The sequence below is a fragment of the Myotis yumanensis genome, unplaced genomic scaffold (genome assembly GCF_028538775.1).
Source record: "Myotis yumanensis isolate MYYU_CA2020_CCGP unplaced genomic scaffold, mMyoYum1.0.hap1 SCAF_3, whole genome shotgun sequence".
Lineage (NCBI taxonomy): Eukaryota > Metazoa > Chordata > Mammalia > Chiroptera > Vespertilionidae > Myotis > Myotis yumanensis.
The window spans coordinates 189,851,278-189,878,490 of record NW_027223754.1 but is presented as its reverse complement, the minus strand read 5'-3'; the positions used below and the strand labels follow the sequence as shown (position 1 = coordinate 189,878,490).

Here is a 27,213-nt window from a genome sequence, read left to right as displayed (position 1 = left end):
TTCTTTGTTAAATGGCATTTAAATATATAAAATAAATATCAAAAATATAAGTCTTTGTTCTACTATGGTTGCAAATATCAAAAAATTTCTATATGTGACACGGCACCAGAGTTAAGTTAGGTTTTTTCAAAATGCTGACACACTGAGCTCAAAAGGTTCGCCATCACTGGTCTAGACTGTCCCACTGCAATGCGTCTCCACCGTCCCCAACCTCAACCCGTCTTCGTTCCATCTGCTGCCCCCTGGGATTCCCTTCTCACCCAATCAATCTTCTGGAATTCCCGCTCCTTTCCTAGCACTCACCAGACTTTATTAGAACCCCTGTCCAAAGTCACTGAGACCGTTGTAGTGGCTGCATTCACTCACCTGTCAAAGGTGGGTAATAGCAGTGCCCACACTGCTCCAAGCACAGGGTTGATGTGAGGATGAAGCAATGTAACTCCCCTCAGCAGTGTACACTGCCTGGTGCATAGGAATTCCTTAATAAATTGTAGTGTGGGTTTTTTTCCTTTTAATATGGAGGTGGGGGCATGCTCATTCTACCTGCTGACACTTCCAGGAACCGCAGTAGTCCCAGTCGGAACTCTGAAGAGCCTTCCCCATAGAAACGCCGCCCCACACGGCGACTGTGTTCTGTATCGCTATTATTACTCCCGAAGATTCTGTGGCCGCTGCTTCACTTAACCTACAAGTTCAATGGGCTCTCCTGGGCTGGCCGGGCAAAACACAGCGCCATGAAGAACATTACAGCAAGGGGGAGATGTGAGTGAGATTAGACAGCCTCTTACAAATGAACCTTTGAAATAGGGCCTCTCTTAAGTTTGGTATCACCTAGAATTTAATGTTGTGAGAGAAGCTGCTTTGGAGACTATGTTTACAGTGAATAAGAGATATTTCACTGACCTGACCTCTCTGAGCAAGAACCTGAGGAGTGAGGCCAGATGACAGAGGTGCTCAAGGCCAAAGATGGGGAACAAACCTGTGTTGTAAAGACAACCGGGTAGACCTCGGGGGCGGGGGTGTTAATGGGAGGCCACAATCAATACCTTGGCTTGCAGAGGCTGGGCGTCTTGGAAAGAAGCCTCGGAAACAGGGAAGACAGGGTGCTGAGAGCAATGCCGGAGGGGTGAGCGCCTACTTGTTGGTGCGGAGCTGTGAAAACAGAACGGGCTTTAACCAAAAGCTTATAGGAATATATCCGGGGCCCAAACAGAAAAGAAACAGGGAGACCCAACATTTGAACATGAAATGGAGTGGCCAGAAGAAATATAAAAAGTTTAGCTCTAAGACTGAGAGGCTAGAAGAGACGGGTTTGGGGCTTCTGTGGAAAAATGCTTGACGAGGTTTAAATATCACTCTAACCTGAAGCTAAGTTGCTAGGTGTCAGGCTATAACTGTGAGACAGTCAGGACACTCCCTGCAGTAGAGTTCAGCATGAAGTTGACTTAGGTGCACAGGACAGCAATGAGGAGGGTGGAAAAGAGTGAGGGAGGGGATTTTGCAAGAAACAGAGGAAATAGAGAAAGGGGCAGGCTCGTTTGCACACTGGGCTAGTGAGAGCCAAGAACGAACCTGAGTGAGATGTCCGTCTGCTTGAGCGGTGCAGGGCCCTGTCTCCAGCCTGTTGGTGCACCAGGCGTCCCAGGCATATGCCATGTCTGCGATTGCATGTGGACCTCAAAATGGCATCAAGGTCTTTATTGATGCTGAAACACAGGTAGCAAACAGGGCATCTCAGGGATGTATCCGACTCTGTAGCCTCACCTGTACTGGTGGAACTGACTTCTCATGAGGCATCCATCTCCTTATTAAGTGACGGTCACCGTGGAGACTTCTCCACACAGGAAGACCAAATCCATCCCCTGGTGACTTCTAGCTCCTTTCATCCTCATTCTGTTCTCTGGAGCTGAGTAGTCAAATCTAATCCTTCCTCCCCATGAGAGTCAGTTCCATTCTCCCTAAAGCTTCTCTCTTCTAAGGTAAATAGTCCACATGACACAGACTTAATAACCACATCAACGATCATTGCATGGTGGCCTAATGTATATAAAGCCCCATGCCTGTGCTACGTGGGATCCTAAAGTGAATAAATGATCTCCTTGCTCTTCAGGCACACAGAGTGAAGACAGAAGCATGGACGATGGACTCTAAATCAAAGAAGACTGATAAGTACTACGATAAATGTTCAAAACTTGCTATGATGTAGCTATGGGGAAAGAGTGACTGCTTCAACTGGGGGGAGCCAACAAGGCTTCTTAAAAAGAGGTGGGATTTGAGTCAGAGTTTGAAAGATTTCAACAAGTAGATGCAGGAAGGAGGCAGGTGGTGAGTGGAACCAGCACAGGATATAGACGTGAGGACCTTAGTTAATTTCCTGTTTGACCTTGAGCATAAAGTATTGCAATTACAGTGTTCTCTAGACTGCAATTCCCCCACTTGCTTGCATGCATCTCCTGGGATCTTTACCAAATGTCCTGCTGCAGTGACCATGCACTCCATCAAAGACACCCCCGGTGTGTGGGAGATGGGTTTATGGTACTTTGTCCTGAGCGACTCTCAGTGAGCACATGGAACTCTCTGTTCCAGTGTTTCCTAAGTCATTGGGTAATAGTCAAGGGCAGGATTTTTCAGGCAATTAGCATCAATGTGAGGGTTTTTGAGGCCTGCCTGAAAACTGTGCAAGTCATTTCCAGGCGTCAGGCACCATCAAAGCTCAGGCACCCTGGCTCACCCTACCCTGGGCCTGTTAAACACACCTCTGCCACCCACTCTGTATCTAAACTTTAATTTCTCCCAGTTGTGTCTTTGGTAGAGAAGAGAGGAAGTCAAATTGAATCGGGGTGGTGTTGTTTCTTTTCTACCTCCTGTTGCTGTAAATGAATCTGGAAAATCCCTCCATTTGGTATGAACGTTTTCAAGAACCTCAGCTCAATCTGACGCATACTGCAGGCCTTTCCACTCTTGTATTTGTATTTTGTCAGAGCCACTGACAAAGACTCTCTCTTTGACCAAACTTTATTCAGGCTCCCCTGGGCCCAACTAAGCCCCTTCCTTGGGCATGCTCTCTAAGAGCCCAGGTTTGGCAAGAATCCTGCTAAGTCAGTTTATCCAGAATCTCCCACCCTTGATATCTGACCAAAATTCTTCATCCCCGACCAACAGCCAGGTACTGCCAGGTCACATGGCCTGCCCTTAGCAAGAATCTTATCAGGTTCAGTTTAACCAGAACCCTGACTTACCCCTGAGACTTCCTCTTTTTTTTTTTCTTTCCTGAAGACTATAATTTATTGTCAGGAAAAATATAAAGCATACATTTTTTAAGATCATTTTATGCTGACATTATGAGAAACTGACCTCTCCAAATAACATGATTGGTGTTGTCGTGCTACTAGTGAATGCATTCTACAGGAATGTGGCTTTACCTTCAACTCTGAGCATATTACACTTACATTTAAAAAAAAACTTTGGTAAGTTTAATATTTAGTAGACCACATCTGATTTGTTGAAGACTAAGTTCTTTTACTTCTTCAAGGTATTGCTTTTTTTTCACCTCTTTCTCTGCATCTTTATCCTCTCTGGTAAGACAAGGAAGCTGTCCTGCCAAATTGTAGAACCTCATGGCATCACCTGTTTGCTTAAGATCCCTGTAACACTTGGAAAGGAACATGTAATTGGATTTAGAAAAACCAGGGTGTAGATCTTCAACCTTAAGGAAATTTTGCAAAGCTGCTTGTGCAGTTGAGGATGGTATTTTTCCAAACAGAGTAGCAGCCATCTTTTTCTCAATCCAGCTCACTTTTGAGACAGCATAACAGTGTCTCGCATTGAGATAATACAAAAAGGGTTCTTTGGGTAATAACTGGATTGCTTTATCTAGATGTTCCTTGAAGCGATATCCATAGTTGATCTTGTTTTGAAAGGTCTCAAACTCGGGTACATAGCCACACAAAACCGCATACCACGGATGACAATGTCCATTCATGGGTCCTCTAGTAACAGCTTTATATGTGCCCTTTCGTGTTTTGCAATTGTTCTACAATGTTATGTGTATTTTTTAGAATCAGGAGAAAAGTGGGTTGGGTTTTGGTTTTGAATATAGTATGTATCAGGTCCCATCTCTATTACATGCCTGCTTGCTGGGTGTGAGAAATGAGAAGTTGAATGGTTACTGGACATTCTCTGTCCTCAGTGAATCTGCCTCCCTGGGCCAACTGCCCCTTCCTGTATTCGTACTCACCTTGCCAAGACCTGGTGGGATTCTAAATGGTTTCTGCAGCCACGGCCATTAAGCTATGTACTTCTGAGCTCCAGTAACAACTGTAGTCCATAGTATGTGGCTTAGCTATTGATTTTGTGCATTTATTGATTCCTGAATTGTTTTAAATGCATATACATCATCTTCCCCAAAATGACTGTTTTTTAAAAAGAAAAGAAAACATTTTTAGTATTTTAACACCCCTTAAGTTGACTAGACTGATGTATATTATGCGCAATAAATATTAGTTTTGTTGGTTAAAATTCACTTTGAGTCACCGAAGAACTGACTTTTCCATAATCACTCTTCATTTGCGCCCCCCCCCCCCACCCGCCCCATGGATCTTTTTGCTTAATATTCTCATGGTTTCATGATCAATAGTATGGCCACAAATGTCTATTTTGGTTAAGAATTTGGATAGAGTATAAACAGCAGGAATTCTATCCCTAGAATTGTGGCATCGGATCTTTTAATGAGTTTTTATGAATTTTACTATGGCAATTTTTAAAGCTTTTCCAGGGGTTCCATTTGACTATAATCTTTGATTCTGAGAGGCAGAGGTAACATGATATGGTGTGAAGCCAGAAAGACCAGGGTTTGGATATCAGCTTAACTGATAAGAACCACCAGCAAGATATCGGACCTCTCTGAGCCTCGGTTTGCTCATCTGTAAAATGAGAATCATAACACCTGCCTCTCAATGTAGTTAAGATTAAGTATTTGTAGAACACCTGTGATCGATGCTCAGTAAACATTTGCTGAACTAAAGAAAGTAAAATATATATATATATATATATATCAGGAAAATACCCACATAATTGTCCTGGAGGGGAGTGAGAATCCTTGCTATCCAATAAATTCAATAAAATAAAAAAATAAAATAAAATAAAGAAACTTGGACTTGCCAACTTAAAAAAAAAAAAGATGCAGAACCTTTTTAGAGTCAAATTACACGGGCAAAGGTCAGCCACTCCTTCAGTTAAAAAGCTGGGGGCAGGGCTTAACCAGGAAGTGGCAATCCTTCCCCTAAGGCTTACTTCATCAACCTGAGTCCCAACGCTGAGGAGGCCCCACCAGATGAAGTCTTAGGTCCCACAAACCTTCCCAAATGAGAAGCCACGAAGACTTGGTGAACGTTTCCTCTTGCATTTCGTGGAGGGAGATTGAGGTATAGAAATACCCTTACTGCCACCTACCTGAAGCCGGAGGAACCACTGACAGCTGCCAGACCAGGTAACACCAGGAAGCACCTGTCTTCGTTCTCAGCCTTCCCGGGAGGACACAGTTGGGTCTTCAGTCCTGGTTTTACTAGTCATGAGACAATCTAACTAGGGGAGACATTTACTGAGTTGACTAAAAAGTTCTTACCCTGTCAGTCTCAGCACATTTTTAAAACAAGAAAGGGAAAGAAGATATTTAGGTTTCTCTTTCATTTCTCCTCTGCTACCGACGGTTGGGATAGTTCAGTTAAGATTCTATAACGGGCCGAAACCGGTTTGGCTCAGTGGATGGAGCATCGGCCTGTGGACTGAAGGGTCCCAGGTTCGATTCCGGTCAAGGGCATGTGCCTGGGTTGCGGGCACATCCCCAGTGGGAGATGTGCAGGAGGCAGCTGATCGATGTTTCTCTCCCATCGATGTTTCTAACTATCTATCTCTCTCCCTTCCTCTCTGTAAAAAATCAATAAAAATATATTTAAAAAAAAAAAAAAAAGATTCTATAACGGGCCCTGACTGGTTTGGCTCAGTGGATAGAGCATCGGCCTGCGGACTGAAAGGTCCCAGGTTCGATTCCGGTCAAGGGCATGTACCTTGGTTGTGAGCACATCCCCAGTAGGAGGTGTGCAGGAGGCAGCTGATTGATGTTTCTCTCTCATCAATGTTTCTAACTCTCTATCCCTCTCCCTTCCTCTCCTTAAGAAATCAATAAAATATATATTTAAAAAAAGATTCTATAACGGGCTGAATCACCTTTAATACGATGCAGCTGTCTCTCATTGAATGTGTCCTATGTGATGACATGCCAGCAGGTCAGTGGTCCATGGAGATGCTGACTTCCTCTCTGGAGCAGGGATGGGGCTGAGGAAGGGAGTCCTGGGTTTGAGCCCAGAGTCCTGAGCAGCCTGAGGGAACTTGGGCACAAGGTCTAGTCTTGGCAGACCCCATGGGGACTTCCTTGAGTACCAGGCCCAGATAACATGGGAAATCTCTCTCTCTCCCCTCTAGAAAGCTCCCTCCTGTCTGGTGCCTGCACTCTCTGCCCTACCATGAGAGTCTTGGTCCTTTTGACCTAAGGCTCTGTCTCTCAGTTTAGATCCTATTGCAGAAAGCTAAGGCATTTTACCACATTTCTCCAGCCCACCTCAGGATGAAAGAATAAGTCATACTCAGAAATGACAAACAGGGGAGAAGGAGTGAAGACATTCAAAGGCCTGAAGTTTGGAGAAGGAAGGATTAGTAAGAAGGAAGGAAAGTCTTTTAAGGGCACTGGGGCTAAGGGTGCTCAAGGGGAAGACCAAGTTTAGTTCATCTTTTGGTCTGGGAACCTCCCTGGAGATGAGGATCTGTCCTCCACCCCCACCCATGAGTTACCCTCGGGTCTCATCTGTGTCCAGAGCAATGCAAGTTAGCTCTTTGGCAGAGCCTGTTGCCCAGGGGACCTCCACACCCCTCATATCTGGGACAGGCCATTCAAAGTTCTGCCCAGCTTACCTGGGGCCCTGGTCATGGCAGCCTGCTTCCTCTTTTCCTGCATCTATTACCTCCCACAGGGAAGTGAAATCTAACCTCAACAAACAAATCCAGGACTAGAAAAATCCCAAAAGTGTGTCGGGCATTCACAGGAGTTTAGGTGCTTCCCCTGCAGCTCTGGGCTCCCCCTCTGTTCCCACACCCCAGCGCCTTCACCATGGGGCTCCTGAAGGACAAGCCAGAGGAGACCCCAAGGACTTTGGCCATTTGGGGGGGTTGGGAGAAAAGAACTCTGGGAAGGAAAAGAGGCCAACAAAAGGAGTTGTGTAAGCTTGCTTTGGAGAGTAAGTTGGTGTAGTTTGCTATAGTTAAGGAGAGAGTATGTAAATATAAGGTGATCAGAGCATAATAGCCGGATCCCGAGTCATTCATGGAACGGAACACGTTTCGACACCCTCTCTAGGGTGGGGCAGAGCCCACCCCAGGTCTTAGGCTTTCACGAGGGGCAAGGCCCACCTGTTCCCCTCCACCTCCCACTCACCCATGCCTGACGCCAGGTGTGAGCACTTTAGACCCAGATCTCAGAATCAGCTCTTCGATTTTTTCTGATAGTCTCTACTATGCCTCCAAAAGTAGAAAGTTCTGGGTCAGGAACTGTGCTGGTTCCTAGGGCTCTAACACTGACCATAGGACAGGCTGGCCCTGCCCCCTGACCTTGCAGTCCAGGGAAATCACAGATAGCTCACTGTCTTCAGTGAGGGCAACAAAGGCACCATCACCGAACACCTGCTGCACAAGGCACTAGACCTGCAACCTCACTTAACCCCACAACAGGCAGAGGAAGCAGGACTCTCATTCCCTGAATTTACAGACAAGGACTGTGAAGCCCAGAGGAGAAGGAATTTTCCTAATACACTCGCAGGGTCAGCCATAGACAAAAAATAAATAAACGTGACTGACATGGCTGATCGAAGGTACTGTCTTGCCCACCTCTTGCCACACAGAGCCCCAAATTAGCCTTTTTCTAGTTTCCTTAAAACTACTATATGAAGCATCAGCCACTCAGCCAAAATGGTGCTCATTAAAGTTTTACGCCAACGAGCGACATGTCCCTAAAGTTCAGCGGTTCTCAAACAACGCGGCATAAGAACCGTTTGAACTACCCGGCCAGTGTAGCTCAATGGTCAAGCATTGACCTATGAACCAAAGTCATGGTTTGATTCCTGGTCAGGGCGCATGGTCCCCAGTGTGGGTCATGCAGGAGGCAGCCAATCAATGCTTATCTCTCATTATTGATGTCTTTATTTCTCTCTTCCTCTCTGAAATCAATAAAAAAATTTTTTTTTTTAAAAAAAGAAAGAAAGAAAAAGAACAAGTCTCATGGGTCTGATTAGGAAGCTAGTTCTTCCCTCCTGGCTCTGACCCAGAGCTCAGGAGCTCCACTCAGAGCCTTGTTTCCATGAACAGAAGCATAAATCTGTGGTGTAAGTTTCCAAAACCCAGACCTTGGGCTTTTACTTTCAACAAGGAATAGCTGAGAGCAGAAGGGGTCCAACGTGTGATAACCTAGGTCACTGCTGCTTTAAGACTTAGCTGTCCATTGAGCAATAGCTCTCCCTTAATTCACAATGAGGATTAGTAAGGAAAAATAAGCCTACACTTGTCAAATGCATTTACAGTGTCCTAAGTAATACTTTCTTTTTTTTTTTTTTAATATATTTTATTGATTTTTTACAGAGAGGAAGGGAGAGAGATAGAGAGTTAGAAACATCGATGAGCGAGAAACATCGATCAGCTGCCTCCTGCACATCTCCTACTGAGGATGTGCCCACAACCCAGGTACATGCCCTTGACCGGAATCGAACCTGGGACCTTTCAGTCCGAAGGCCGACGTTCTATCCACTGAGCCAAACCGGTTTCGGCCCTAAGTAATACTTTCATGTCTCCATGCATTCTCTTTGAGCCAAGTGCTTCCCAGGCCCTGGTCCCAGCACCCACCCCCTTCGTAGGGTTGCCCCATTCATTGGGGTGGCCACTGCCTCAGCACTGCTGTGCTCTCTGCTTCTCTCTCGTCCTTGACCTTGCCTGTTGCATGGGCCAAGTACTCCCTTCCTTTCTAGCCTGTAGCACAACAAAAACTCCTTTCACAAATGGAAGAAGGACTTTGTGGTCCTTCGTGGCCTCAGTGGCTTTCCCTCCTTTCTGATGTTGCTCCTGAATCAGCATTTAGCAAACTTGTTTCTTAAATAAGTTTGACTTCCTCTCTCCAACAATGACACACACACACACACACACACACACACACACACACACCCTTAAAGTCCTCACGCTACATGAGAAAGGTCCGAGGTTTTGTTTAAAAAAACAATGCACACTTAGATGGAGGTGTCTACGGAAGCATAATATTATGGTTTGAGGAGAGGGCTCGCCCTTCTACCCAGTACATGGCTCCTGTAGGATCCAAATGTACCTTCTGCCCACAGTGTCCTGGACTGTCCAATTCAAAAGGAAGCTTCAAATGAAACACCTCAGCCATCCCCTCCTGACACATCCCAGCTCTGGGCTCTGGCCTGGGCTCAGCCCCTTCCACACCAAGTTGCTGCCCAGCCTTCTGCCCGCACGGCCTGCTCTCGCCGCATCCTTTTGGGCTCACTCCTTGTGTGTCTCAGGTCGCACAGTCCTTGTCCACTTCAGTTACTCACACCCACCTCAGGTCTCAATATTGCTAAGCAACATCTTTCACTCAGAAGAAAGCAAAGTAGACTTTTAACAAAAAGAAATGCCTTCCCAGCAGGGGACCAGAAAAGGAATTATTTCATGAAGGCTTACATTGAACAAAATCAGTTTATTGTATCTATTTGGTTATTCATATGAAAATAAAACCCTTCCCTCCCTGTCATTTTTTTTCTTGTACTGATCTTCTTAAAACGTGTCTGTGATCACATCACTCTCCCGCTCAAAACTGAAAAGCTCTCCATTGCCTCCATCAGTAGTCTTAAAATTTGTTAAAAACAGCAGTTTGTGTTTTTTTAGATGAAATGGAAGTACCAAGTATGGGAAGAGATAGAAACAGCCCTGGCTGGTGTGGCTCAATTGGTTGGGCGTTGTCCCGTGTACCACCAAAAGGTTGCCGGGTGGATTCCTGATTAGGGCACATGCCCTGGTTGTGGGCTTGATCCCTGGTAGGGAACGTGCACGAGGAGGCCAATCAATGTGTTACTCTCATCTCTCTCTCTCTCTCTCTCTCTCTCTCTCTCTCTCTCTCTTTTCAATAAATAAATGCGCAAATCTATACAGGCTAAAGTAGAGTGTAAAGGAAGAAGGGAGAGAAGATGGGAAGGGCCATACACCCAGACAGCTGGCCTTCTCATTTTCCCACCTAGAAGAAGACCTTTAACTCCCAAGAAGGCCTTTAGCTGCCCTCCATAGTCTAGGGCTCCTTTTGAAATGTACGGACTGACCAACATGAGCAAATGCAAAGCTTCCAGCCTAACATTCGAAGGTCCCCATAACCTGGCCCCGACTGCCACTTCATTTATTGTCCCTCCACATGCTGAGTCCCCAGCTAACCACTCTTCGAACATCCTAAATTCATCCATAGACTCTCTTCTACCCATCCTGCCCTTAGCCCCACTATCCACCCACCTGTCTAAACCCTTTTATCTTTCAAAGAGCCATCACTCGCCCTTGATTTGCACCTTCTATTCCTCCCCATCTTCCTCGCCTGGCTCTGCACCTCTGCTTCAGCCCTAGCTCACTGTTTGGAATTATCTATGTCCAGGTCTCTCCTTCGTGTCTCTATGAGACTGAACTTTCAAAAAGAGCCCTGACTTTTCCATCTCCGACTACTCCCACCTCCCAGAACAAACTGAATAGATGCTTAATAAATGTTCATTCAGTTTAACCCCTGTCTCTCCTGACCGACAGGAGGTGCCCACAGGTAGAGGACACGTGTGGGCTTTGTCGTTGCAGGCCCGCCATGTGCACCACCAGTGCGTGCGACCTGGAGGAGATCCCCCTGGATGATGATGACCCAAACAGCATTGAATTCAAAATCCTGGAGTTCTACGCCAAACACCATGTCTTCAAGAGCACGTCTGCTGTCTTCTCACCGAAGCTGCTGAGGACCAGAAGTCTGCCCCAGAGAGGACTGGGGAGTTGGTCAGCAAACGAGTCGTGGCCTTGCAGAAGTTCCCGATCTAGTGAGAAAACCATAAACCTCACCAAGAAAAAGTCCTCTTGGAGATCTCTCTTTGGAGTAGCAGAGAAGGATGAAGGTTCAGAGAGCTTGCCTACGGAGATCCAGGCTCAGGGTTCAAAGAGAGTGGAGTATGAGGGTGGCCTTCACACTCAACAATGTTCTAGGTCCCTTTCCAACGTGGAGCAGCGCTTAGAGAACCAAGGTAGGCTTTGATGGGATTCTTTTTCTCCTGCAACCAAATCTTTCCCTTCTTTGTATGCATGGTAGTTCATCGCTTCCCAGCTGGTAATGTGGCCTTAAGCAAGGCATCCGTTGTGCCTCAGTTTCCCAAGTTATTGATATTTAATAATAACTGCCCTACTTTTCTCAAGACTGAGCAGAGAGGAAAGGGTGTCAGTGAAAGGTGATGGGATTGGTTTTCTGGCTTCACTGTCTACGAATAAGCTTACTGCCCAAATTCCTAAACCTCTGTGTCGAAGACCAGTACTAGTATAAGGGGAAGTGCTCTAGCCAGGGGCTCTGGCTGCCTCTCTTCCTGGGGTAAGTCAACTCACCTCCCTGGGCCTCTGTGTTTCCATCTGTACATTGGGGTATCTCGCCCTCCCTAGCTCTTAGGAGAGTTGGAAAGATCAGGTAGCTACATACAGAAATACTTTTCAAAGTCTAAACCACTCTAAAAAGACAACTTTGAAGCACTCTTACAAAATCTCCCCTCAGAGGGACAAAATCCATTGTATTGAATAAAACATTTTCATAAGAGACTTCGTCAGAGAGTTGACCTTCATACACCAAGCTTGGCATAAGCTTCTTTTTCTCCTTCAACAATGTCGTGCCTGATGCCCAGATTTTAAATGAAAACGCCTCTCCTGCTGGGCTGACTGGACTGTGTAACGTATCTATCATTAGTCAACAGGTGGCAGTAATGTCTCAGTTTTTAAATCTTGTCACGGGCCTGGAGAATCAGCTCACACATGGACAGCTCTCGATCATTCACTCTGGTCAAGGAAACGTCTCCTTCCCAGTAGACATAGAATTTTAGAGCAAAAGTGAGGGTGGGATTATCTGGGGAGCTCCCCTCCCCCAGTGGTACAGCAGCTCCTTCTGCTGGGCGTGGGCGCTGAGCTCTGGAGCTAACAGAGCCATTTGAAGGCATCTAAACAGGCTTTTCTGCTTGGCCTGCTCTTTGGACTTTGCCAGGAGACAGATGATTTTACAGACTTTCATCTTCTGGCTTTCCTGAGATGAATGACATTCTGGATTTCCATACTACTCAAGTGCCACTTAACCTTTATTTAGTTCTTAACATTTTAAGATGTCTGTATAGGTAGATAGAGAGATATCCCTAAAAAACAGAAAAAGTTACCTCCTAGGTAGACTTAGCTTTAAACATTTTTACACAGTTATCCTCTCTTCTCGCCTTTTTTTTTTTTCTTCCTTGCTTTCTTGTTCAATTAATTGTGTGGGTGGTTAGTTGGTTTTATGTTGGGTGTGACCCCAGAGAGCCTCAAATTCCCTTTCTATTTTGCCGCATGTAAGTCAGAGCTCAGCAGTTGGCATCCCCAAGGTTCTTTTAACTAAAGGTCACAATGAACCCTGGGCTGCCATTTCCAGGCCTCAGGCTCCAGGTTTAATTGAGGACTATGAGGTGATGTCTCAAGACCAGAGTCTAGTACGGAGAGGTCTTATGATGTAGAAAAAACGGATGTCAATACCAATTTTTTAGAAACTACCAACCCAGGTTCTTTTACTTGTGAATCTTTGGTTTCCCCACAGCTGTGATTCACTACATGTGAAAGGTGACAGCTAAGAACTGGCTCAGCAGCACACGTATAGTGACAAACTCGGAGAGCTATGGCTTAAATAGTGTAGAGGTTATTTTTCTTTTTTACAATTTACTTTTATTTCTTTTCTTTTCAGTAAGTTTAAATCCTTGAGGGGTACTGCATTACACAGATTCGGCGTCCATTGGCCTTAGCAGGAAGGTTGTTTCAGAATTTAGCACGAGCCATGCGACTGTTTCCGTGAGCATGACTTCGCTTTCCCCCAGTGGCTCTGGTTTTGTTCAGTTTGCCACCAGGAGTCACTGTGTTGTTCTTTGCCTCGAACTCATAAGCACATCTCTTGCCTAGACAGAATTCCGTTTCATCTTGAGCATCAGCATCTTCCATTTTAAGAAGAGCTGTGTGCTCCCTCTGGTTCCAGAGACCCTGCTTACAGCCAGCAAAAATGGCCTGGGCCACAGCCTTCAGGCATATCTGTCACTATGGAAGTCCTGTCCCAGCAGGTGTCCCAGGTGGCCTAGAGGTTACTTTTCTCTCCCATAAAAGAAGACCAGCGTTTGGCAGCCCAGGCCTGACATGGTAGTTCCATAGTCATTAGGGATTCTTATTCTTTCCATCCCTTAGCTCAGCCGTGGGCAAACTACGGCCCGTTTGAAATGAATAAAACTAAAAAAAAAAAAAAAGACCGTACCCTTTTATGTAATGATGTTTACTTTGAATTTATATTAGTTCACACAAACACTCCATCCATGCTTTTGTTCCGGCCCTCCGGTCCAGTTTAAGAACCCATTGTGGCCCTCGAGTCAAAAAGTTTGCCCACCCCTGCCTTAGCTACGGGCTTCCAACCTCAAAGTGACCTTATTTCCTAAGGTAGCTGCTGCGGCTCCAGCCATCATGTCTACATTTCAAGCAGGAAGAAAGAGGCAGCAAAGGAAGGACAAAAGGGTGTCTTCTTTCTAAAGAACTCAGCTCCCTTTTCAGAGAGCTTTCTTGAAACTGCACCCGACTTCTTCTTGCATCACATTGGCCGTTCTTAACTGCAAAGGAGGCTGGGAAGTGGAGTTTTTCAGCTGCAACCATTGCTGCCTCTGACATTTCAGGAGGGAAGCAGAAAACGGATACTGGATGGGAAATAGCACTCTCAACCGTATGGAAATCTCTCCCAGACTTTCTGCCCCTTCTCTTTAAATCAAAAGTCTCGGGCCAAAGGCTGAACGGCACCTTCCCAACTCTGCTCTCCTTAGCCCCAAAATAAATGCCAAAGACTGGGCAGCCTTTCTGTTCTCTCCCCACCCCCACCCAACTTCCCCTTGCCTATCAGGTGGAACCTACTCTGACAAGAAAGGAATCTTTTCTTTTTTCAGTGTTTAAAATTAAGGTATTCAAAATGGGAATCTTAACTAGAGCTAGTTCATCTGAGTCAAAATGCATTTGCTTACAATCCCCCCCGCCCCCCCCCCCACCCCCGCCCTTGAGAAACCCATACACTGTACACAGGTAAGTTAGGTTGGGTCCTTCTGTAACTGCCAGGGTCCGGTGATTGCCCTGCCACATGGGGGTGGGGGTGAGGAGGGACAGCCTTTGGGACCTTTATCTGCTTTCTTTGGGTGCAAGATGGGGCATAATGAGAACCAGGCACTGATCATCTTAGGCTGCACCAGGTCACAGAGGTAGAAAACATACGCTCTTCTTTCCTGTGTCCTGTGGACACTGCAAACGAAGGTTCCCGTTGGCTTTCGGATCCAGCCTCTTGCCATATCCTTGCCAAGGGCCATGGGTGCTGAGAGTTCAAGAGGAGGCTGGTTGGGCTGCAAGAAGGTGATTTAAAAGTGGAAAGTATATTTAGTTTGGTTGTTTAAATGGGAATGAAGGCATTGATTCTTCTGTCCTTGACCTCTCTATTCTCTAATTCACGCATGTTATTGAACCCTATGGATGGAGCATGACTTCTTAAGGAAGCCATTATGCCTTTTTTAAAAGGGGATATAGGAGCCGAGCAGCAGTCTCCAGGGCCCTTCTGGGGATGCCCAGGGAGTGGAAGGAGAACACCAAGACACACGCCACGGAGGAGTCCGGGGAGGGAGGCCCAGGTGTCCCTGTGGCAGCTCCACAGGATGTCAGAACCTGCGTTTTACACAGTCCCTCCTGAGACCCAGGCCCTGCCTCTCGCCTTCCCTGATTTATAAGCGGATTTCCCAGACACAGCCACCTTCCAGCCGAAACCTCTCTCTGTTACTTCAAGCCCGTAAATGAAATAGTATTACTTTCAAGCATTACACAATACAATTGCTTCAAATGGCATCAAAGATAAAGCTTGTACAAGCTTCTAAAAGTTAAGGACTTAGGTAATGAATCAACAATGAACATTTCGCTCTCAAACAAGTCAGAGATACCGCCTGCCCACCCCACCAACCCCATGTCCCCCCAGGGTCTTTCACAGGCTATGACATTCAGGGAGCCACTGTCCTTGAAACCTTCATGTCCCAAAATGTTTTTGCTTCACCAGTTATGTGTGCAAATACATGCCGTGCTCTTTTCCTGGATTATAAATTCTTGAAGGTTATGGGTTGCACTTTATGTGTCCTCTCTTCCTAATCAGCCTTAGTTGGACGTTTCCCAGTAGATCTGAAGGAGAGAGGAAACACGTGACTTTATAAGCAAGGAGAGCTCAATGTTTACTTGATAATGGACTTGAGTAATGAATATGGCCTGAGAGCAGGAATATTTATCTTTCTCCAGTGACCAGCCCCCAAAGGCTTGTCAAACTATTGAATGTCCTCCTATGCACATAAGGGCCAGCTCTCCAAACTATAAAGGGTCTGGGGGAAAAAACAGAATAAAAATAAAAGCATAATGAGCATTTCCTCAAGCAAAGAACTAAGCCCTCCCTTTTGTGTTTCTTCCCTCACAAAGGGGAAGGGGACCCTAGTTTTGCAAGACTTCAAACAGAGGGTGCGAAAGGATCCTGGTTTCAAAGTGGCCATCATTCCTCGGTGGGCTCCTCCCCCATCCCAGCCTCTGCCAGGCAACTGCCAGTGCTTTCTGAGGAATGGCCTGCCCCGCGCACACACTCTCAGGCCTCTTTTCAGATCGGGGAACTGTGCTCGAGGCTGCTCTTTTCAGATCGGGCAACTGTGCGTACCAATATCGCCACCAAGTTCTGGGAAGGGCTCTCAGCACCGTTTGCTCTTGTTTCAGGTGTGGACCCCAAAGTTGCTTCCATTGCCAACCGAGTTGCTGAAATTGTTTACTCCTGGCCACCTCCCGAAGAGCACACCCAGGGAGCAAGTGTCAAGCGTCAAGGGAACTTTGCTCCTAGGACCCTCTGTCGCTCGGAGGGCCTGAGCTCCCAGCCTAGAGCTGCAAGTGGGAAGAAAGGTAAGCTCTCCTCTGAGAGTGTGTGTGGGGCTGGGCGTCTCCAGGCAGAGGCACAGGAGCATCCATGTCCTGACTCAGCTCGGCTCTGCGATGTAGGAATCGCAGCTGACCTGGACCAAGGGCAGAACGGCAGCCCGCTGGAGGCACTGACCTTCAGCTTGAGAGCCCAAGCCAGGGGAGTGTGCCAGCAGAGGGAAGCCACATGCCAAGCTCACTGCTAAGTCCAAAGAAAAGTCTGGTGAGCGCGAGGGGAAAGTACACAGCGTGCAATCAACTTTGTCCACAGGGGGAAGTGCAGTGTTAGATGTAATCGTGTTAGCCATGGCCAGGGACCAGTTGGCTCATGGGAGTGCAGCGGGTATGGATTGAGCACCAGCCCAGGGATGTATATATAATACCAGAGGCTCGATGCACAAAGATTCATGCAAGAATGGGCCTTCCTTCCCCTGGCTGCCGGCACCGCCTTCACTCCGGCCCGGAGCTGCCTTTCCACCTTCCCACGCTGCCCAGAGGCCCAGAGCAGCTGGGGCGGTGTGGAAGCCTGCATATGCAAATTAACCCGCCATCTTTGTTGAGTTAATTTGCATACTCAGTCCTGATTGGCTGGTGGGCATGGCAAAGGTATGGTCAATTTGCATCTTTCTCCTTTTAAAAAAAATATATTTTATTGATTTTTTACAGAGAGGAAGGGAGAGGGATAGAGAGTTAGAAACATCGATGAGAGAGAAACGTCAATCAGCTGCCTCCTGCACGCCCCCTACTGGGGATGTGCCCGCAACCAAGGTACATGCCCTTGTACAGATTCGAACCTGGGACCCTTCAGTTCATAGGCCGACGCTCTATCCACTGAGCCAAACCGGTTAGGGCACATCTTTCTCTTTTATTAGTGTAGATTGCTTTGGGCTCCTGTGAAAAAGCAGGGGGATGGGTGTCAGACACCAGGCCTAGGGCAGAACATGAAGCAGAACTGAGAAGCAGTGACCAGACTGGGTCAGTTGTCACCAAAACTGCAGCAATAGCTAGGACCGTAGATCCCATCGGACTCGCAGGAACTCTGGAGTTGGGAGTAGGACCAAGTGCCACGGGAGGGGAAGTCCAGTCCTGCACACCCACTAATGACAGCCCCCTCTCCCGGTTGTCGTCCCCCAAACTCCAGTGGAGGCTGAGGGGCAGAGGTGGGACCTGGGTCTGCGGCACAGTAAAGCACGAGGCAAAAGTGTCTTCCAACCCCGGGAGCAACGTGGTGAGCTCGCCACCCTGTGCTGTGCTGTGCTGTTGGGACCAAAACTCCCACAGGGGCTTAGAGCGAGGAGCTGGAGGGGGACACATCTCAGTCTGCGGAGGAGACAGTGTCTCCCCTTTATTGCTCCCTTGGGTGTGTCTGGCGATGTAAAGCAAAGCCCTAAGCCAAGCCAACGCTAAGGCTCTTACCCTCCGTGCACATGGGGAATCTGGGCCGCTACCACCTTCCCCGAGAGGCAGCAGCAGCAGATACAAACTGCACATGGGCGATGGATGAGACACGCATTCTTTCTTCTCCCAGGTGACTCGAATCCCAGACTCCCCACGTACCTTGCCCTTCACTTGACCTTCTTGGGACGGGACGTGCTAGATTAGTTTCTTGGCCTTTCTCCCTTTTATCGAGAACAAACATGAGGACTCCATGACTTTAGAGATTGTGCCATAAGTTAAAAAAAAAAATGTTCTCTTGGTAACTGGCTTTTCTCCGTTTCGATTCTGTGCTAAGGCAATGACCATTTCCCTCATGTCTCCTTGTCAGCATGTTTGAGACAAGAAAAGCCCTGCTACTCCACCTCCCCCGTTCCGACAACACACCCACTAGAGCCGTCTCTGGATCCCCCTGCCATTTTAGCCTTTGGGGTGGGAGAAAACTTATCAGTGTTATTTATTTATACCCCACCTTGTTGTAAAGACACGGCGTGCAAAGTAGACATTTTGGTATCATAAAATAAATGTGAAGGACAGTGGAAAAAGAAAACAACAGCAGGAAAATAAGGTGGTTTTAGAAGTGAGTTTAGTTCTCAAAATTCAGGGCAGAAAGACTATACCCCCTCTTAGATTGGGGTGGGGGGCTGGAGGGGGGAGCATGAATTTGGCTCTACGTTGTCTAGCAGCTAACACCAAGGAGGAGTGTAGTCAAATGGGGAATTGATGGGGTCCATGTGGGAAAAGCACCATCTGCTCAGGAGAAGCCCAAAGACCGGGGAGAAATCTCCCTAAATACCTTTAGAGACAGGATCATGTGTAGCGGAACTAACATCTCCAACAACATTGTTACAGCAAATAGAGTGATGAATTTCATGGTGAGAACTGGGGACTCAGGGAAGGAGGGAGAAGAAGAAAGGAAAAGAGAGGGAATCTGGGAGTGTTTGTGCCTAATCAGCAAAAGGGAGTTATGATTTAATTTTCTAAGAATTACAAAGCATTTGTCTTCCTCCATCCCTAACCAGGCTAAGCACGGTCACTGGGAAAATTTAAGATTTGTTTTATTCTTGGGGAAAAAAACATAACTGGATTTTCCCGACAGACGGAGAAGACCAGATAATAGCCAAAATCGTCGAGCTGCTGAAATACTCGGGGGATCAGATGGAAAGAGAGGTATGGAGCTTGGCCTAACGGTTTGTTTCTGTGCCCATGCACTGGCACATGAGAACCGACTTGTACGCCTTGTCGACGTTCTGGTTTACACTGAGTCCTACATTTTATTTCCCTTGGAATCAAAATTCTTCATTCTGGCAGCGTCTCAAAAATGAATCACTTTGGAAAACATAACTAAACCTCCTGGAGCCTCCTTGGAATTTCTGGAAAGGAGAAAAGTAACTTTGTTATTGTAAGAAAAGACACCAATAAATTACAGATTCGCTGCACAGAATTCTGAGCCTAGCTCTCCATGTAACCGATCCTCAGGGAAGTTCAGACTCTTGTGTTGGCCCTGCAGCCTGGATATCTGTGACCCACAGCTGCTCGGCCTGGAGCCTCCTCTGAAATCTCCCCCGAGTGGCTGGACTGTTCTCTGCTCCAGGGCTCTTAGCAGTTCGGCTGGGGAGGCCGGTTAGTGTTACTTGGAACTTTGGATTTCCTGCCGTTTAGAAGTCGAGACCCGTCATTCCAATGAGAAACATGTGAGAGGCGCCTCCGCATGAAGAGGTGGTGAGCAGGCTCCCCCTGTCCGCGGAGGGCTTCTGAGCGCCGCCTCCATGCCCGTCACCAGCAGGTTGCCCAGCTGTCTCTAGGGTCTGTCAGTCAGGGACTGGCCTGGGGACCTGGTTCCTTGTTTGGCCAGGATCCCTGGGGAAGGAGCCCAAGGGGCTTCTGCAGGAGGGGGCATGGCCCTGGCCACCCCAGGCACAGAGTGCTCTGTGCTGCTCTCTCAATGCCATTGTCTCAATGACGGGTGCCTCGAGGATGGTGCCCAGGGAGCTGAAGGGCATGAGAGATGGTGCGGAAGGAGACACGATGAGAAAACCAGGGATCTGAGACTAAAGAGAAGGGGTGTATGAAGGTCAGGGCCACAAGTAGGGGGTGAACAGGGGTGCAGAGGAAGCAGAAAATAGAACATGGTACAGGATTTAAGGACACCCCTGCACTCCAGCACTAACATCAGTGGCTGGAGTTGCAGGGTGATGGGGATCTCCCCGTTTTAAGAATGACCTTTCCAGCGCTTGCGGCTGCCTCATGAAGGGATGATCTTACCGTCACTAGAAGAATTCAAGTAGATGCCAATAACCAGGTGCAGTTCAGTTCCTGAACTGGGAGGGCTCCATCACAGGACCCCGAGGGTTCCTCACAGCTCAAAGCTGGTGGCTCTCATCAACCTCCTTCCAGCGGCCTTAGCAGTGACCAGCAGCAGGTCAGGGAGGCCAGGGCTGGGAGGCAGGACGAAGGCAACCCCTCTTGTTATGGACAGAGATGCTTTTCCTTTCCTCCACCAATGACCCCTTAAAAATCTCACTTTGATACACTCTCTTGATGATTTGAGATGATACTTGGCATTATTTATGTAGAGCACATGGTTGTTATATATATATATATATATATATATATATATATATATATATATACACACACACACACACACATATACACATATACACACAGTGGGGCCTTGACTTACGAGTTTAATTCGTTCCGTGACCGAGCTCGTAACTCAAATTACTCATATGTCAAATCATTAAAGTGAACGAGTGAGACATGTGATGCTGGGCTGATGTTGTGGCATTCACTGTGACGTTCCCTGCGCCAACTAGCGGTGGGGTATCTGAAGCTGGCTCGCAACTCAAAGCAAAAAATCAGCCGAGAGACGGCTCGTATCTCGAAAAACTCGTTAGTTGGGACACTCGTAAGTCAAGGCCCCACTGTATGTATGTATGTGTGTGTGTGTATATATATATATATTAATTTCAGAGAGGAAGGGAAAGGGAGAGACAGAAACATCAATGATAAGAGAGAATCATTGATTGGCTGCCTCCTGCACACCCCCTACTAGGGATTGAGCCAGCAACCTAGGCATGTCGCCTTGACCAGAATCAAACCCAGGACCCTACAGTCTGCATGCAGGCCGACTCTCTATCCACTGAGCCAAACCTGCTAGGGCTGATTGTTTTGTTTTGTTTTTTTAATGCGGTTCCCCAGTAGAGAACTCTGGCAGGAACACACGGAAGGTCTGAATTGTGCTGTGGGGTGTGAGTTCTCACCAGAGCGGGACAGTGACACCGGGGAGAGGGCCGCCCTGGCTGCAGAGTGTCTGCAAAGCCGCTCATCCCCGGAGCACCTGCAGCCTCAACTGTACCTCCCCGTGAGGCCACAGAGCCAGCTGCACGGAGAGAGGCAGGAGAGGGGCAGGGAAGGCAGGATGCTCCTTGGAAGGTGTTCGGGGCATTCGGTTCTTTCACTGTCTGGCAGAGTCCAGGCTCCCAGCCCCTCCAGAGGTCTGGAGTCTAGCTTCTTCAGCTGGGTCACTGATTAGCAGGAGTCCATTCTTGCTGTGGGGTGTGAAGGACGGAGGTCGATCCTGCTTCAGATTCCAATAGGCCCCCGACATCTGGATGTCGGGGGTGGTAACGGATGCTGCTCCACCAAAATCTTCCTACAGCCTGACGCATCCCCAGAATATCCCTCTTATAAACAGGGTTTTGTTGAAAACCTGCTCAGCTCATTTCTCAGGCACAGAGCTAGAGAATGTTCAAGTAAACATTTAGCCCCGGCTAAGACATTGCTGTTTTCACATGACAACCACCATATTAATAGACGTTGCCAGGATGGCTTTAAATCAGGATGATGTCTGCCTTGGTGACACAAGCCCTGGGTTTTTCAAAGGAAGCAGAAGCAATACTCGTGTTTTTGGTTAAAGGTGTGGAAGTCCAAAGAAGGTGGAGCAGATAGACGGGGGGAGGTAAAACAGAATGAGTAGAACCACGGAAAGGCATCCATGAATTCAGTCTGTTGGTTTGTTCTCAGTGAACATATGCCCTCGGGGAGTTCTCCCCTCTGCCCCTGACCTCTCACAGCATCCTGAAAAATTACTGACGTTCCAAGCACACTTCTCCATGTGGGGCACTGCACTAAGCGTTCTACTCAATTACCCTGTTGTACAGTTACTGTCATCATCCGGTTAGAGGTGACAAAACTGGAGCCGAGAGGTTAAGTAATTTCTCCAAGGTTGCACAGCTAGGAGGAGCTGGAGCAGGAGTTTGAACCAAGACAGTGGTTTCCAGGCTCTGGATTCAGTCCCTAACACGACCTTGGGACTGAATGGCCTTGGTTGTAATCGTCACTAGACTGGGAGGCCCGAGTGAGGGCCTGGGGCACAGTCATCCACATTGTAAGCGCTCCAGAAACATTCCTTGAATGTGGAATGAAGGCACTGATTTGTCCCATGAAATGAATTCACAGAGCAGGCACATGCCTGGCCCACTTCTGCAGGACCTTGTGCCGGGGTTGAACTAGAATCCCGGGTTTTCCAAGGGTGTTGTAGTGGCCCCCTGTTGAGCAAGGGGGTCTGTCTGGCTAGGCCAAGCTGCTCCACTGAATGCTTATCCTCTTGCACACAGCTAAAGAAAGACAAGGCTTTGATGAACAGCTTCCAGGACGGGCTGTCCTACTCTGTTTTCAAGACCATCACCGACCAGTTCCTAAGGGGGATAGATACCAGAGGAGAATCAGAGGTCAAAGCTCGGGGCTTTAAGGCTGCTCTTGCCATCGACGTCGCCGCCAAGCTCAACGCCATTGACAACCACCCCATGAACAAGGTGCTAGGCTTTGGAGCCAAGTACCTGAGAGAGAACTTCTCGCCGTGGGTGCAGCAGCACGGTGGATGGGTAAGTGCACGCTATTTACCGAAGGATCTTCCCAGATCTCAGAGGAAATGGGATGGGACGTTTGAAGGTTTTTTAAAAAAGCAAAGGGAACACATCCGTGAAGCAGTTCTCATGGGTTTAGGACACTTGAGTGGCAAGAGATAGATCCCATTGATGGGAACCTATTTTTAGTGATTATCTTCATTGCCAATAAATATTTACTGAGCTCCCAAAGGGTACATGGGGTATGTGTGTCGGGGGGAGAGGGACTGGACAGATATCACAGGAAATGAGGAGATGTTGAGAGATGAAATGTTTAGATAGATATCATTTCTGTGCTCACAAATGTTGCAGGCAGCGGACGTCTGGCAGTGAGTCAAGGAGAGGCAGGCCGCTTCTCAGCCTCTCAGATGCTGAGAGTGTGGGGGGAATCCTCAGGCAGAGATTCAGGGTGACAGTGACATTTTTGTCATTACTGCTTTGACCCAGAATTTTGACAGGGACATTTTGATACAAACTAAAAAGCAAACAGTGAAATTTTCATCTGTTTTAAATAACCTGATATTAAACAAAATAGATATCTTCACACACACACACACACACACACACACACACACACACACACACACACACACACCATGCCTCAGCCTCAACCCCTCCCTCATCCTTTATCCCCATTCCTTGACATTTCCTTCAAACTTTCATGTTCAAATGGCCTCATCAGGTCAACCTGTCAAAATGCTTTGCTCGGAGCTTTAAATTTCAGAAGATAGGCCTTTGCCCCATGTTGTCACGGTTGTCCTTAGTTCTTTTTCTGCTAGAATGCTCCAGGGCCAGGAGCAGGGTTGAGTCTCTTTGAGGCATGGCCAGCCTGACCCTGGGGCCTTCAAACAGTCTTAGTCTCTCAGAGAAAGTACAGCCAATCTTGCCTAAGGGACTGAAGTGCCCTCCATGATTTTCAGAGAATGCCCATTGAGCTACCTGTCTTCTGTTCTTGTCTATTTCCCACCTTTGTACCAGATATGACTGATCTGAACAACTAAGGCTCTGAAGTGTTCTAAATTCAAGCTGCCTTCACTCATGCTAAGAGGATAGAGTTTTGGACATTATTTCAGCGTATTCTTTCTTCCAGGCCATACCCCCACCCCCACCCCACCACCCCCGGCCCCAGTCCCTCCTCTGTCCCAGAGCCTTTCCCCACCACTCCAGCTCAAGATCCTCACCAGCCTCTGAAGCTCTCATAACCCCTCATGTTTGCACTATCATTATAGACCAGAAATCACCATCATTTTTCCAGAGAGATTATAAGTATCCATTGGGCTCACAGGCCAGTTCTCAAAAGTCTATTTAGTTAGTTAATGTAGCTGAAATGCCAAAAGTGTTCTATAAACAATGGTGGTTCCACACGAAAAGCACAAGCAAGAAAAAAAAAATACATTGGACTACATCAAAATGAAAAAAACTTTCCTGTTTTAAGGGCCATCATCTAATGAAAAGGCAACCCATGTAATTGGGGGAAAAATATTTGCAAGTTGTATACCTGATAAGAGACTTGTATTCACAATGTGCAGTGAACTCTTAAAACTCAACTATAAAAAGACAAATAGCCTAATTTTTAAAATGGGCAATAGATTGAATAGACATTTCTCCAAAGAAGATATACAAATGGCCAATGAGCATCTGAAAAAATGCTTGCTTGACATCTTCACTTCAGCATTAGGGAATTACAAATTCAAACCACAATGAGATGCCATTTCACACCCACTAGCATGGCTAAAATAAAAAAGACAAGTGTTGATGAGGACAGGAGAAATTTGAACCCTCATACATTGCTGGTTGGATTCTAAAATGATCCAGCCCCTTTGGAAAACGATTTGGCAGTTCCCCAAAATGTGCAACATAGACTTACCAGTTCCACTCTACATATCCAAGAAAACTGGAAACAAATGTTCCCATAAGAACTTGTACATGAATGTTCATAGCAGCATTCATTATTTATAAGCCGAAAGAGGCAAGAACCCAAATGTTCATCAATAATGAATAGAAAAACCAAGTGTGGCATATTCAAACAATGGAATATTATTCAGCCACAAAAAGGAATGAAGTACTGACAGATGGATGAACCTTGAAACCATTATCCTAAGTGAAAGCAGTCAGACGAAAGGGCCATCTATTGTATGATTCCATTTATATGAAATGTGAAGAAGAGGCAAATCCATGGAGACAGATTAGTGGCTTCCTGGGGTTTGGGGAGGAGGGAATGGGGAGTGACAGCTAATGAATAGGAGTTTCTTTTTTGTTTTTAAATATATTTTTATTGATTTTTAGAGACAAAGGAAGGGAGGATAGAGAGATAGAAACAATGATGAGAGAAACATCATTGTGGCTGCCTCCTGCACACGCCCTACTGGGGGATTGAGCTTGCAACCTTGGCATATAGGCACAACGCTCTAACCAACTCAGCCACCGGTCAGGGTGCTACCATGAGATTTTAATTTACTCCTTGGCCCTTTTTCCTCACCCTTGACATAGTTACCCTGAGTTCCTGTAACCTCACACATTCTCTAGCCCTCTGAAAGGAGGAGTTTGTAAAAGAAAGTCATCAATCCTTTCCTATCTACTCTTTTGAATGTTAAATAACAGCATCAAAGCCTTTTCCTATCTAGCCTGTTAGCCCTGGGTGTGTAACCTAAGTCCTTAGCTGGTGGTTTCCTTCCAGGCATACCAAGGATGCCAGCCACCTTTCCAAACCCTCCCCCAACCCTGCTATGGTCTCTGATCCCAGGGTCATCCCTGGGAGAAGAGAGCAGAGTTAACAGGCGTATGTTTTCACTAACTTGGAATTTTAAGAATCTATTTCTCTTTTTCCTCCTCCAGGAAAAGGTACTTGGGATATCCCTTGAAGAAGTAGACTGAAACATCAGAAGATGCGTAATCCGGAAAACTCATTGGCCAGCTGTGTCCTGTGTACATGGGTCTCAGCATAGACTCCAGGAGAAAATGCAAGTGTACAAGGCAGATGGTGCATTGTTCTCGTGAACCAAGAACACCAGGAGAGGCCTCGTTTGTGTCCAGCTCACAGGCAGAGGTAGCATGGCCTTGCCGCCCATGTTCTTCAGGCCCTCCACTGAGTGTGTGAGGAAATCCAGAAAGACGTGGTAATTCCATTATTCAGAACAGACACCGCCATTCTGCCTCTCTGGTCACCATAGGGAAAGTGTGTTATTCCGACCTCACGAGGGCGCAATGATAAACTGTGCATGTGCCTACACTTTGGTTTCCAGTGCTATTTATTTTTAAACCACAGTTGGTACGGCCTAATGACATTGTTGCAAGCCCACCTGTAGGAAGATGCTGCTGTTCATGTTAGTAGACATAGCTCCAGAGAGACTCAAGTGTATCGCTAGATCCACTAGTTGGGAATGCTACCATATCTGCCTTTTGGATTCACTTTTCTGGGAGAATTCTTTGGTGGTTTGAAAAAATTCCATTTGGCAGAACACAATTACTCCTCCTGCCCTCACCTCTCAGTGACCTTGCCTCTGACTCTCAAGGTCTTTGGGACTTTATTATTTTATATGGGAATGTAATGATTAGTAGCTGGTAAAATAAATATGTGGAAAGACCACTGTCATTAAGAGTATCTTGTGGTTAAAATAAGCAATATGTAATACTACAAAAATTTCTGTCAGGATCAAATGAGTTAATTTACATAAAGTGTTTAGAACAGTGCTTGGAACTTAGTGCCAAGGGTTCACGCATGTTCCCTGCGATGTGCTGCCCAGAGCTAAGCTGGAAATTTTCTCTCCTCTCGAAGCAGTCACTGGTTGTTTCCCTGAAAACGATACTCTTCAGAATGAGGTCTTCAAGTAAGTAAAATATGTCCCATAGAAAGTATTTAAGACATACGACATTTTAAAACACATTCAAATTATAGGGTCTTACAAATTTCTGGATCTCTGACACTCAACACGGAGCCTGACATGAAATAGGCGTTTAATAAACCTTTGATGAATAAATGACTGAGTTATTCAGATATATTTGCAACTTCAAGGGAAAAGTGGAACAATCTATTACCACATGCTGCACTGCCCAACCCATCTCAATTAAAGTGAGTTATTCTCTGTCTTCCCCCATACTGAAAGTCATAAATGTTAGGGACAAAGGAGTCTCCTTTTACAAATGGAGATACTGGAGACCATCTCCTCTCCCACTTTGATCCAAGCATTTCAAACTATTTGCAGCTCCCCACATGTATTATGCGATCTCATAGTCCAGAGGCTTGAGAACAGTATTTTCTCCATTTGAAGTGCTCTTGCCTGCTGGTCATCCTTCCCCTATTTCCACTAATTCACCTGACTCTAGCCCATCTTCCCCAATTCACTCCTCCATTTCCTCCAGGAACCATTTGTAACTCTCTTGGCCTCCAAGGGGCTACATTTGGATGCCTTTCCTCATTAAGAATGCTCCATAACACCCTGTACATGGACAATATACTTAATACACTGTCCCATAAGAATCAGCCTTTCACATTGGATTGCAAACTCTTTCGTAGACAAGTATAACGGCTAATTAATTTTGCATATGTGTC

At 46.7% G+C, this 27,213-nt stretch overlaps 1 protein-coding gene and 1 pseudogene across 1 annotated transcript; one reads left to right on the top strand and one right to left on the bottom strand.

Moving 5' to 3' along the window:
* Positions 1-5,291: 5,291 nt before the first annotated feature.
* Positions 5,292-26,684, top strand: BCL2L14 (BCL2 like 14). Its single transcript, XM_070410677.1, has 6 exons — positions 5,292-5,488; positions 10,918-11,348; positions 16,126-16,305; positions 18,854-18,924; positions 22,377-22,643; positions 25,500-26,684. Exons 2-6 carry the CDS (start codon positions 10,925-10,927, stop codon positions 25,536-25,538), a joined length of 981 nt encoding a protein of 326 aa, XP_070266778.1. The 5' UTR covers positions 5,292-5,488; positions 10,918-10,924; the 3' UTR covers positions 25,539-26,684.
* Positions 12,857-14,007, bottom strand: LOC139005373 (large ribosomal subunit protein eL33 pseudogene; annotated as a pseudogene).
* Positions 26,685-27,213: the final 529 nt, after the last annotated feature.